Below are 13,057 nucleotides of genomic sequence, written 5' to 3' on the forward strand. Positions count from 1 at the left end.
AAGAAAAGTTTGATTATTTATTATTATGACTGGTCTGCTGCAGCAAAAGATATTTAGAAAGTGGAATATAAGAAGAATGCATCAGACCTTATTCTTAGGTCATGCAGCTGATGCATGGTTGAATTTGGTGTCTGGTTACCCTGCAGGGGGGCGAATGGCATTGGGTGCTACACTATAACCACACTGGTCATTTCCTGTCAAACGTTCACAAAGGTTGCCAAGAAATCAAATATACATATGGGTTTAGAGCGAGTTCCAGCTCACAAACATTGCATGGACTTTTTTTTTTTGACATTTAAATAATCTGACCTGATAATTCAATTCAAAGATACTTTATTAATCCCAGAGGGAAATTAGTGTTTCAGTACACACAATTCTGAGATCAGACACACATACATACATAGGCATGACACATGACAAGAATTGGTGACTGTGGTCATTCGCAACCCGAGTCGCGCTACCTTAACAGAGACCAGAGGGTTTATATATGAAGATTTAAAATGGCCTGTATTTGATAAAGTGCCTTCTAGAGTCCTGGAACCCCTCAAGGCACTTTACAACACAGCCATTCACCCCCTCACACACACATTCACACACTAGTGGGGATGAGCTACAACGTAGCCACAGCTGCCCTGGGGCGCACTGACAGAGGCGAGGCTGCCGAGCACTGGCGCCACCGGTCCCTCCGACCACTACCAGCAGGCAACGTGGGTTAAGTGTCTTGCCCAAGGACACGACGACAGCAACAGACTGAACAGGGCTCAAACCTGCAACCTTCCGATTACTGGGCGAGCGCTTAACTTCTGTGCCACTGTCGCCCCTGATTGAGTCAGGTGGAGGAAAAAAGGCACTTCAGAGTTACCCTCCACAGGGATGGCAGCTTTGCTATGCAAAAAAACACCTCAGACAGAAATGCAAGACTTCAGACATCACACATGTCTCCACTGGGTGGGGAGGTGGGACTGGGGACTCCACACATCAGTGCATGCAGCCACGATAAGCAGCGCTCGTCACCTCCGTTTGGACAGGGGAGGGAGGTAGTCGGGTTTAGAAAGCACAGTGACTCCTGGAAAAGATTCAACAGCCTTCACCAGTCGCAGTCCCGACCAGGCTGGGATAGGGAGACAGAGTTGCCATGGCGACTGCAGCATTCCACATTTCTTCTGAGGGGGAGTAATCACTTCACCCTCACAGGCTCAAGGGCACCAGATTCAGATAAGAACTTGTTTTGGGGCCAGACAGAGATCATTTCCTTTCTCTTAAGTGAGAAATAAAAAAAAACTGTCACACAAGCAATCAAATCAACCAGAAAACAGGTGTTAATCTTTATTCCCAACCTTTATTTCAGACACTTTATATTTCAATTCTCAAGTATTACTTCTGCTACATTTACACAAACCACATTCCAATAATTAACTCAGTAGACTTTTGAGATGGAAACAAAAAAGCAGCAAGATAATAATAAAAGTCTTCTGAGATAATAGATAACAACTTCTAACTTATCAGTGACTGTTTCCATCCAAAACTAAACAACAAATGAGCCAAGCCCAGTTCAGTTTGCACATGCACACTTAAATAATGCTGTGTGATAGACCGAGACTTCTGCCACCAGAACAGCAGCTATATCTAAATAATTGTAGCAGAGGTTATATCACTTTCCAATTCAAGTACTTCACAGATTTTAAATAAAACAAATGGTTCATAAACATCCTGATGACGACTACTGTGAGGAAATTAATCAGTTTATATAAATAAAGTTTGAATATGGTGAGAATTACATTTCAGAACCGTAGAGCAGAATGTTTTTTTAAATAAACATGTTTACTGTGATTAGTGTGCTGAGCCCATCAGATGAGACTGGTTTCTTCATGCTCTGAACAATTGCACAAAATCTTGGAGGATGAGGTTTTCTTTTACGCAGGGGTGCCGCCAGTAATGAGAAGCTCGTAAGCAGGATCTCTGCTTCTGCGGCACAGCACAACACACGCACAAAGTATTCCCAAAATCTGGAGGAGAAAAATGCAATTTTAGATTTACACATCACTTAAAACTCCTCAGTAATTATCGGGGCTTCTTAGATTAGATGTATGCATCTTTTATGACCTCAGTAATAAATAAAACACAAATTCCTGATCGATCAAACTTTAAAAGGTTCAGCGAAGAGTTTGTAGGAACCTCTAATGGTAAAATAGTGGACTGCAATCAAAATTCCCTAAATGAACTGTTTCAAACAGATATTTGTTTAAAAAACAAAAAAGATTAAAGGTGTGGAACACTGAGAAAACATTTAATTACTAATTCTAATAATGAACGGTCACTCATGCAGGCTGAACATGAAAATAGTCTCCTACACCTGTCTCCTGCATCAGATTCTGATAGAAAATAGACGATGAAGCTCCTGGATTTGAAAAGCCTGACAGATCTACGTCACACCGTCACTGAACATTCATAGACTCACCCATCTAGATTAGGGCTGTCACGATTAGTTGACTCGTCACGACGACGTTGACAAATAATATAAGCCGACTTTTAATTTAATAGTCAATACGTCGTTATAAACATTTGTTTTATGTGGCCTGCTGCAGCACGTTCGGCAGTTGCTTCCTGTCTCTCTGCTCAGCCGCCGCTTTAGCTCCGAGGCGAATACGCAGTAGAGGCCATCTAGATCAGCCTTCATCACCGGAGAAAGAAAACACGGCAAGTCAGCAACATAGCTCAAAAGTTTGGGAGCATTATACAAAGACAAAAGAAAGGCCCGTAGATACAAACTCTGCAAAGTGAAACTCTCCTTTCACGGGAGCACATCGGTGATGCACGAGCACCTTAAAAGGAAGCACGTCATGGCAGAGAACAGAGTCGCCTCGGTAAGTTTACCTCTTGTTAGCTGCTAACATAGCTGTAGCAACACCAGTAGCAGTGGAGATTTTATTACCTTTAGAACACGTTTGTATGTCACGTATTTTTGCTGTAATTACAAACGCTAATGATTTAGGTCTTCCTGCTACGTTACAGTGTTATAAAAGTGCTCCTTTCAATGGATGAGTTTGTTACGTGCATGCCTCAGCAAGCTGACGTCCTAACCAAGGCCATTGTGAGCATGTTGGTCACGATCCATGCTGAGCGATCAAGGTTTCAAAAAGAGGATCAAGCAGCTAAACCTAAGATACCACAACTACCTACCGGGCCGATCCCATTTCACCACCATGATGGAAAAGAAATGTGAAACAACCATTAAGGTGTGTGTGTGTGTGTGTGTGTAAGTGTGTGTGTGTGTGTGTGTGTGTGTGTGTGTGTGTGTGTGTGCAAGCGACGCGTCTTTGTCTCCGTTTCTCTCTGGACACAAATAAAATAAACATTAGCATATAATGCATTTTATTATAAAATAAAAAGATTGCTGACTGAGAACTCAAGAAACTAATACCGTATTGACCAGAATATAAGACGAGGTTTTTTCATTGAAAATCATTTAAAAATGTGGGCCCATAACAGCAGAGGGCGCCATGCTATGTGTTCTCAACAGGAGAAAAAGAACGGAGAGGAGAGGGCCGGAGCAGAGTACCGAAAGTGGGGCAACACGCAGAGTTATGCGAATTTTAAGATGACAGTGGTCAATTCAGCAGAGGCGTCAAACATTACATGCATGGATGCACTGGATGGCAGTGAGGATGACATTCTGGGAGGAGTCTGCAGGTGTAGCAATCTGATGGTACACTGGGACCGCAGCAGCATGAGTGAGAATGAGAGTGAGTGAGTACAGCGAGGGCGCCTGAATAAAAGCCTCATTTGATTTTTGATTTCACATGTCAGCAAAGTTCTGATAGTTTGCATTAAAACAGTATTTTTGCTCAATATTTGTTCTCAAATTTTCAATAAAAACTGTTCATTTAAAAAGTGATTTTTTTTGTGTCTTTTCTCGAAGATTTGTCATAGAAAGGGGGGTTGTCTTATAATCGGGGTCATCCTATATTCGGGTCAATACGGCATTTTTAAAATAAAACACTCTCTTTGTGTTAAATCTTAACCTACTTTATTTGATATGACAGAATTATTAATTTGATATGGCAGTTGGCTAGTTCCTGAAACCGCTGCACTTTTTTCCCCCCAGAGTGCGACTTACAAGGCATTTATTCCTACTAGAGACCACTGCAAATGTATTGATTAACAAGTGTTCCACACTTTTAATCTATTTAAATGTGGTTAACTGGGTACTTCTGAGTGAATAAATGATACATAAAAAAATTCTGTAAGTCTGTCATCTGATATAAACAATATCCTCGCTTTGTAAGCTCTGAAATGCTGTTATGATAGGAATAAAATACCTGGATGGCAGCAAATATCAGAGCTGTCCAGATGACGTACATCATGATCTCCTTTAATTTCTTTACAACAAGAGCTTCGCAACCCTAAAAACACACCAAAAACATTAGAAGGCATGAAACTTTGAGATGTCTATTCTTAAAGGAAGAAAAATAAACATTTTACTTCCTGATACAGGTCTTCAGGATGAGTGAGGGACCCTGTGCAGCTTTCAGTGTTGGATTTGCAACAGCTGATGGGAACGCTGTTGTTTTTAGTTTCTTCATACCAGTGGGTGTGCTGCCAGTCTGAATAATTGTGCATCCCACAGCACTGAAGCTAAAAAAAAGAAAATAGAAACAACAGAAAATGTTAAAACTGACAGCAAACACAAAGAAAAGAGGATTATTGTGGTCACCTGTCTCTGAACGTAGTCGATGGCGCGGCTCTGGGCATTGCTGTTTGTGCCGTTGTACTCGTGGTAAACTTTCATGATGGAACTATTAACATCATCTTCAACCTGCAACAGTCAAACAAATCGAGAGCAAATATTGCTGCCACCGCTTCAGATGACATTTTTCCACCCTGACAGCAAACAAAGGTGTAAAAATATACAAGAAGCCATCAGTTCACATAAAATTTCTTTTTTGTGATAAAACACAACAATCTTCCTATCTCAATGCAAATAAACATACCTGCCACGGAATTATTGCAGCTGTCAAAATATCCATACTTGCTGTTATCATAAAGATCAGTTCTGTCACAAGGTAAACAAAAGGAAAAAAATAACACACCGCCTTACATATATCACTTTCTCACCTTTGCTCTGTAAATATATCCAAGAACCACCACCGCCACTTCGGTCATGAAAACCAGCAGAAGAATGACGACAAACTGCGGATTGAATTTCAAGATTTAAGATCTCAAACACTTTGGCCCGTTCAAGTTACCTCCTTCAGATCTATTATTCACACCTTCCTTGAATTTTTGTGATGATCAAATGTGAACAGTAAAATGATTCTAACTAAAATTTGACAAACTGATGCATTATTTTCCATCCTAGTGTTCTTTTGCTGACCGTCGTGAGTCCACAGTAGCTCTCCCGCACTGTAGCACAGCATCCAACCAGTCCAAGGATGAAAAGGAGAGCTCCAACTGCTATGATGATCACAGCTGGGACGAGGGTGTACACGTCTTCAAAGAAGTGGTCGTAATCATCGTAGGTAATGAAGACATAAGCTCCAACGTAGCACAGGACACCAGCAGCAGCCTGTTGGTTGCAAAAAAAAAGCAGTTTTTTTCCCCAGCAGCAGCATTGTAAAATGTGTTACTTCTTTTTCACAATTATGCAGGTTTCTATTGCTTAATAAATAAGAGGAAGACATATTAACTGAGTTTTTTATTTGGTGTATTATGCACCATAACAAGTCAGGAAACTACTATTTCTACATTCTAGGGCTTTTTGCATGAATTTTTTCCAGAGTGACTGCAAGCTGTCTCATACAGAAACATTAATGCAAACCTTAACCTCTTTTAACAAATAGAAAACTTCACATAGGGTATAAAATTTCCTTTTTGAAACTTTTCATGCATTTGTTTACGGGTTCTCTGACCAGTTAGTCTGCTGGAGACCGGAAAATGAAGTGTTTTCTTGTTCATATATGTTAAAAAATTTTAACAGATACGATTTTGGTCACCTATTGGCAAAAGTTAGTGTTACAAAATTAAAAGAAAACTAACACAAACTTAATTGAAACTTAAAGGTTCTCCTAATAATAATTTTGCAACATTATGACAGAAAACAATATTAAATGCGTTTTGAAAGTTTTTTTTTTTAACTTTGTTAAGTTTTTTTGTTTGTTATAATTGAGTGTGTACACACCCTTGAGTAACGTAAATGATGCTTTGTTGATTTTGTGCATCACCTTTACTAACTGTAAACAAACCGAGCTCGGCTATTTAGGCCACACCGTGCACACGTTGCTGTATTATTCATTTTCTACTCCGGTCTACTCTAACCACTTTAAAAACAGTGGTCGAACAGATGAACTATAAAAACACTTATTTGTGACTGCAGCTACACAGCATTTTTAACAACTTCCCCTAATCGTGCTCTGCTGTCCCTCACAATAATCTGTCCGGCTAAAACAAGAGTCGCTGATGCTAAGTTTAGCAGCCGCCTGCTGTCGGCTAGTTGCTACGCTGAGTGACGCACTAGAAAAACATCAAAAGTAAACACAAACTTACCCAAAATATCAGGTTCAAAAAGACGAGGACCGTTTTCGAGGACGTAATGCCACAATGCCCCATCTTCAAAGCGAAATTTGAATGCTGTTCCTGTTGCTAAAGAACGAGCACTTAGACATGCCAACTGCACTGGTCACGCTCCATATCACAACAGCTGCTCAGGCGACCGACCGCACAGCGCCACCTACACCACTGGTGCTATGGCGAGATAAGTTACCCTGTAGCTGTAAGTTGTTTGTTTATTTCAAACACTTTGAAGAATTTCCAGCCGGGGGCACTGTTGTCTAATCAGTAGCTGACTGATCCTGTGTGAAACCAGAAGTTGCTCATTAGTTCATAATGAAACACAGCTGTGTTGGCAAAGAAAAACTTTCTGCAAGGAAACACGCCCTGGCTGAGCTAGGAGATGGAACTTTGCCTCAAACAAACCATCAAAATGGAAGTACATGTTTAAGAAATGTTTGGACATTAATATTGAGTTTACTTTGACTGTGCACTGATGTATGTATGTGCCCAGCCCGGAGATTCTGTGTTGTGTGACACAGCATTCCAGGATCTGATATTTGCAGCCCTTGGGAAAGCGGAGCGAGGTATATGATTTACTGCTCCGGCGATTAAGATGTATGTGTTGTATTTTATTTTTTGTTTTGTTTTTGGGTCGCTGTAACCACTGTTCATTTAACCGTTTGTACAGTTTTCACGGTCTGATGGTGGACCTCATCAACAGAAGTAATTTCAGATGAACAGAAATAAAATCTCTGCACCAGTCGAGGCTTTCTCATCGCTTTTCCCTTCCTTCAATCCTGGGACTGCTACATACCCCATCAGAGCAACACTCACAGCAACTCCGGTTCTGTTCGGTTACCAAGTGTCCTGCTGTTCTCTATTGGAATTAAGGAGTATTACACCCCAGAAGCAAGTATAAATACTGAAATGATAACGTCTTCAATGACTGAATTGTAAGTTTTCTGGTGCTCAAAACCCACTATTACTGTACAAGCTGCATTTATTTTATTTATTCGTTTGTCTTCCTCTGCTTATCCAGGTTGTAGGGATACTAAGCAAGCATGTAGCAACAGCGGGGAGGAAAACTTCCTTTTAACAGGAAGAAACCTTTAACAACCTGGCTCAGTATATATGACTCATGGGGGATTAGAAAAGACAGAGCAGGCGCGCGCGCACACACACACACACACACACACACACACACACACACACACACACACACAATTATTACATAATAAAAAATTATATTTATTATATCATTATTAATAATCATCATTAATAATAATAATCAACATCATCATCATCATAAAGTGGGAAAAAAACAATGCTTTAATGGTATCTAGTGGCCAAATAAATATTTATTTTGCCCCATTCATACATAAAACACTGCCATCTTGGTCTCAGATTACTGTTCAGGTTACAAAACCTCAAAATATACAAATCAGTTATAGGCTAAATAAATATCAATATAAGGAAATGTGTAGAAAAATTAAATGTAAGGTTTAGGATGGACCATAAGAGCAATTAAACAAATCTAGAGTAAATAAACTTGTTTGTGATCTCAGCACATTGTCAATTATATTAAAGGCAATTGCTTCCTGTTGTTATAAAATTAGTTTTGAGCGTATTCTAAAATACTTGAACAACCGTATAATGTACAAAAGGTCAGGATTAAATTAAGAGTAAGGTAAGTAAAACATCCCAAAATACTGCTTCACTGATTAGAATGCTTATGACAACATTTAAAATTAAGATTTATTGTCAAGCTAATTTGACAAATTTAACATGTTTCACAAAGTCTTATAGAACAGAGTTACAAATCTTTAGTGTTGCCTGCCTCCATTTAGTTAAGAGAAATCTCAAGCACAGTCAGTAAGTTAAACACATTATGGAGCTGCTGTCAAACACACTTTAGTTATTTGTTTTGCAGAAGCTAAATTCAGCATGTGTGCCAAATATTTTGTCCCAGTGACTGAAGTGAGGTGCAAAGTTGGAGTTGGGTTTCTGGTGGTGCACATCGTGTTTACTGGGTCCTCCATAGATGCCAAACGGTATTAGACGTGATGTGGACCAGGGAAAGTCATAGCCACAGTGATCCTCCACTGAAACGTACACATGAATGACCATGAAAGCCCATGTGGTGAGTAAATGTGATCTGAGGATCAGGGGATTCATGGTTGTCCAAAACCCCACTGTGACCAGTTCCCAGCCACCCAGACACTGGGTGGCAAGAGCAAAGGGAGAGTGGTACTTGTGGTGGATGGCGTGGAAGGTGACGTACAGCCAGCGGATCTTGTGATGGAGCAGATGCCAAATGAAGTACTGGAAGTCAAAAAGTAGGATGTTTCCTGTTACCCCAACAATCAGCTCCAGCAGAGTGGGAGCCTGGTCTGGTAGGTCCACAGGTGGCCTCCATAGCCACTGGGCTACTGATGCTGGGAGCACAAGAAACACATGGTTGTACAAAGTGACTCCTGCACAATGCAGCAAGTTAGAGGCTGATGGCCGATAGCTTGGCTGGATCTTGAATTGTTGGACCCCTGGCCACCTATCCCCCATGAGATCACAAACAAGAAAAGGGACACAGAAGATGAAATAGGAAGAGACCGTCACTGCAATGGGGAAAAGTGGAGATCTTACATAGTCTTTGTAGTTTAGCCTCAAGCTGTCCCAGAGAGGTTGCAGCACAGAGTCTTTGCCCAAATAATTTGTCCAGATAGGTGCAATGTCATGTGCAAGCTCCATTCTTTCACAAAAATCCGAGGCACTATTTGAGGACTGCGATGCATCAATCAGACGGAGCAGCTTTGGTGAACCATTCATTCTGTGAGTGTCTGCTTGTGCTTTTTTCCCAGCGTGGCATCAAGTAACGACCGATGGAACAAATAATTCATACACCCCAATTATCTGGTAACTTAAAGCGCCCTCTCCACATGATGAATTCTTCATTGTGGTGATCAATGCCAGAGTGTCTTTGTGCAAGGGAATTTTTTTTTACTTTATGCCCATTTAAACTGAATAAAGATGATTAGTGGAACAAAAGGTTTTTCAGCAAATCAAAATTAGCTTTTTTGCCCAAGCTAGTACATCAACTTGCACTTGATTTAGAATAACAGAAAAAAATATGCCATTGTTAATTATGTATTGGTTTCAGTATAACACGGTACTTATATTTATTTTTATTATTGTTTTACCATTTATTAGCATTTATTTCCAGTGAGCTACTTACTTTAACAATTCTCAACAATTAAGATGAAGAATTAAAAACTATCCGAACTCAGAAAAAAAGCATCCTTATTTAACCTCATGAGTCCGAGTTTTTTCCTTGATTTTAAATAGGTATTTCAAATTAATAAGACCTCGTAAACAATAAAAATTTTAGTAGTTCTAAATTAAACAGTGCTGACAATTATTCTGACACTGCCTAACTAAAAAAACTGAAAATCGTAAAAATGATTAAAATTCAACAGTCTTAATATTTTAAGAAGAGTAAAATGTGAAGTTTTTGAAGAAAAGATATACAATACAGTTGGAGTTACGAGCCTAACTACATTAAAAAAAATTTTTTATTTAAACGTATGAAAACGAAGATCGTCCTCTTGTTTACAAAAGCTGCTGGCTCCGTCCATCCGCTAGAGGGCGACAAACAAATGAAGTATACTCACTTCCGGTTTCCGGATCGCTCCTTTGTTTTGTTCCTCCACAGATCCGGTATTTTGTTTGCCAGTAGATTGGATCAGCGGGACGGCAGCTCTTTAGTTTATGGTCTGAGTAACCTCAGTGGACCCGCTGTATTTATTATCTAGCGTAAAAATATTGAAATGGAAAATCTGAGCCAACTTCAAAGCTCAGCGGAAGTCGAGGCTTTAATTAGAAGCTTGGAGGATGAGTCTCTGACCAAGTTTATCACTTTCTCAGTGGACCGACATTATAACGACAAAGGTAAAGTAATAAAAGACAAACACCTTAGTCTGTTATTGATAGACGAGTGGACAGTTTTATTAGTACTTTGTAAAATTTTGTCATAGAATTAACTTCGAAATCCATGTTGAGTGTGGTTCACTAAATGCATCATTTCCCTCTGATCATAAAAATGGTTTAGATTCGTAAAATAATCTTATTAGGTTGTAAAAACTTTTGATTTCTTTTAGGAAAACTTGTAAAATTACTGCTTAGTTTGTGTACTCCGTGTTTTTGTTTAACTGATATTTTATATTAATCTAAAAAATCAGTAAAGTAATTAGAATGATGATTGTGCTTCACAGATTGGCAGCCCTTACCGATGAACCGGGTTCATTGGCAATGGGCCGGCGGTTCTGGGATGCCGGCCATCAAATTCACTGGAATCCCATTTATGTTTGTGGGATCCAAAAGGCTTGTCTGCCACCAAGGGAAGGATCTGGCAGTAGCTCAGAAGAGGAAATATTTTGAAGAAAAGGTTAAAAAAAAGGTGAGTTTACTAGTGAACACCAATGCAAACAAAAACTAAGCAATAGTTTGAATTTAACACCATTCCACCTCGCGTCGAACAGCTGGAGGATCAGAACTTTGGTGGCCTAAAATGTCGTAGAGCAAGCAAAAAGGTTGGATGTCCTGCAGCTGTATCTATCAGCAAGCTCGCTGTATTCCCAAAATTCAAGGTTGGTGAGACAAATATCTCTTCTTCAAAATGTTACTGTCACTAAAACACGTCGCTATCATCAGTGATGCTGCTTAAAAAAAAACCCACTAAATTTGGTTGTTTCTCTTTCATTCATCAAACCCATGTGCCAGATGGATGACAACACAGAGAGGGCTAAGAAGAAAGCTTCCAAGATGCTGAGGATCGCCTTGGAGAGAGATCCAGTCGTCTGGGAAACACTTTACGCTGTCATACATTCCAGTGAGCATGCGGGGCATGCAAACGGGATGAACGGTATGACAACAGAAAGCATCTGCTTAACCTTTCACTGGAAGGATAATAACTCCTTCCTCCTTTCTTCAGAGACCAAGGTGAGCTCAGAATCCTCTTTACCTCTGCGGAAACGAAGGAGAAAGTCAGATCTGAAGAAGAAATGTTTCAAACTCACCAAACAGCTCATGCACAGCCTACATACTGTTGAGGACCTGCACACGCTCGAGGATGTTTCTCAAGTTTTAAACACTCTGCTGAAAGATGTGGCTGCTCTGAGCAGCTCTGTGGAAGGACAGCTCCAAGCAAAGAGACTCCGAGTCTCAGCAGCCAATCCATCTCTGCTGTCTCAGAGGTGTTTAGGACAACCAAAACACACCGACTGCCTGGATGCTTAGGCAGAGAATAGGCAGGAGCCTCCCACTTAGTCTTTACAGGTTGTTTTTGTTTGGTTTGCTAATTTAATTCAAACAATTATTTCCTACATGGTAAACATTCAAATGGAAAAGAAACCCTAATCTTTTCAAAATACTGCCTTACATTCTTTACATGCATCATCACTCACATTCACTTATTTTAATAAGTGTTCAGTACAAGAGAATCTATTATCTAATCTAAATGTCATTACTGTAAAATAACATTACAGTTATAGTTTAGTTTAATATGTTGAAATAAATTAGATAAAGATTATTGAAGCTGTTGTTTATTTGTCATAAATTATTTCAGTTGGTCATTTTCAAAACATTTTACTGTGAAAATAGTTATATTTGCAATCTGAAATGCAAAAAGTGTTCTAAAAATGTAATTTAATAATCAAATTATTAGTAAAAAGGCATTTAATCTTCACAACTTGTGCTGATTTTTTCTTTTTCAACTCCTTTTTTCGGACGGTTGAGAATAAAAATTCACTGAAATGACAAAACTGCACAAAATGATTGTAACATCTATTGTTAGCACCTTTCCTTTTTTCTGTATGTTTTAAATAAATGTTTATTTTTATTAATTTTGTATTTGAAATATTGATCAGACAACCATCGAACAAAAGAGGTCATTCCATTACTTCCAAATGGATCAGTGAAGGCTCTACAGCAAGAAAAACGCCCCAGTAGGTTTTCGAATCAAACCTCCATTATGTTGTTTACAAAGTACGCCTGGGACTCACCGGCCGCCGTTAGACATCTATTAGCAGGAGTCCGTGTTCAGGCGGCCCAGACAGAATTTAACGATCTCTGATTTCTAAACTTCTTTGCGTAAAAAATGTTTTTACCTGCCTTAGATTGTGAAAAGATAAACAACGAAGACAATTATTATAGTTTATACGATCAGTGACTGTTTCAATATTTATAACATCACCCAATTTTTGTTTGGGATTCATAGGATGACTGACTTTTAGCTAAAGTCTGAAAGTTCTTTACTCAAGTTTATTTTCCAGATACTGACTGAAAACATTAAGTGAATGTGATATACAGAGTCAAACCTTCAGATTTAATCTGCGGTGCAATAGGAACACGTTCTGCTGCCACCAGGTGGCGCCAAATCGTCTTCACAGTAGAGCTATTTGTGAGAAAATATTTTTAAATAATTTAAAGTGATTAAATTCAGTGAAAAAAAGCTCTT

The 13,057-nt window shown here is 39.3% G+C and overlaps 3 protein-coding genes across 4 annotated transcripts; 1 reads left to right on the forward strand and 2 right to left on the reverse strand.

Annotated features, from left to right (window-relative positions):
* Nucleotides 1–1,319: 1,319 nt before the first annotated feature.
* tspan3a (tetraspanin 3a) lies at nucleotides 1,320–6,743 on the reverse strand. The gene is made up of 7 exons (XM_015964482.3): nucleotides 6,544–6,743; nucleotides 5,375–5,566; nucleotides 5,116–5,190; nucleotides 4,715–4,816; nucleotides 4,483–4,635; nucleotides 4,320–4,403; nucleotides 1,320–2,006 (listed from the first exon to the last, which is right to left on the reverse strand). Exons 1-7 carry the CDS (start codon nucleotides 6,604–6,606, stop codon nucleotides 1,914–1,916), a joined length of 762 nt encoding a protein of 253 aa, XP_015819968.1. The 5' UTR covers nucleotides 6,607–6,743; the 3' UTR covers nucleotides 1,320–1,913.
* Nucleotides 6,744–7,375: 632 nt separating this feature from the next.
* On the forward strand, nucleotides 7,376–12,283 carry si:dkey-31c13.1 (uncharacterized). 2 transcript variants are annotated; one of them, XM_070550382.1, is made up of 5 exons: nucleotides 7,376–7,502; nucleotides 10,815–10,999; nucleotides 11,082–11,189; nucleotides 11,323–11,464; nucleotides 11,534–12,283. In XM_070550382.1, the coding sequence occupies exons 2-5, from the start codon at nucleotides 10,832–10,834 to the stop codon at nucleotides 11,836–11,838; spliced, it is 723 nt and encodes a 240-aa protein (XP_070406483.1). In that variant the 5' UTR covers nucleotides 7,376–7,502; nucleotides 10,815–10,831; the 3' UTR covers nucleotides 11,839–12,283. The 2 variants fall into 2 exon arrangements, with proteins under 2 accessions (XP_070406483.1, XP_015819969.1); XM_015964483.3 differs by lacking the exon at nucleotides 7,376–7,502 and adding an exon at nucleotides 10,232–10,491.
* On the reverse strand, nucleotides 8,461–9,462 carry ch25hl1.2 (cholesterol 25-hydroxylase like 1, tandem duplicate 2). The gene has a single exon (XM_015964116.3). The coding sequence runs from the start codon at nucleotides 9,370–9,372 to the stop codon at nucleotides 8,461–8,463; it is 912 nt and encodes a 303-aa protein (XP_015819602.1). The 5' UTR covers nucleotides 9,373–9,462.
* Nucleotides 12,284–13,057: the final 774 nt, after the last annotated feature.

Source organism: Nothobranchius furzeri, chromosome 4 (genome assembly GCF_043380555.1).
Source record: "Nothobranchius furzeri strain GRZ-AD chromosome 4, NfurGRZ-RIMD1, whole genome shotgun sequence".
Classification (NCBI taxonomy): domain Eukaryota; kingdom Metazoa; phylum Chordata; class Actinopteri; order Cyprinodontiformes; family Nothobranchiidae; genus Nothobranchius; species Nothobranchius furzeri.

Bases quoted from the DNA above. Each gene is read 5' to 3' on its own strand.
- tspan3a (XM_015964482.3), bottom strand. From the start codon at position 6,606: ATGGGGCATTGTGGCATTACGTCCTCGAAAACGGTCCTCGTCTTTTTG. The intron at 5,191-5,374 runs GTCAGCAAAAGA...TTCAATCCGCAG, and splicing joins GCTACTGTGGACTCACGACG to TTTGTCGTCATTCTTCTGCT. The intron at 4,404-4,482 runs GTAAAATGTTTA...GTGTGTTTTTAG, and splicing joins CTGAAGACCTGTATCAGGAA to GGTTGCGAAGCTCTTGTTGT.
- ch25hl1.2 (XM_015964116.3), bottom strand. From the start codon at position 9,372: ATGAATGGTTCACCAAAGCTGCTCCGTCTGATTGATGCATCGCAGTCC.
- si:dkey-31c13.1 (XM_015964483.3), top strand. From the start codon at position 10,371: ATGGAAAATCTGAGCCAACTTCAAAGCTCAGCGGAAGTCGAGGCTTTA. The intron at 10,492-10,814 runs GTAAAGTAATAA...TGTGCTTCACAG, and splicing joins CCGACATTATAACGACAAAG to ATTGGCAGCCCTTACCGATG. The intron at 11,000-11,081 runs GTGAGTTTACTA...CGCGTCGAACAG, and splicing joins AAGAAAAGGTTAAAAAAAAG to CTGGAGGATCAGAACTTTGG.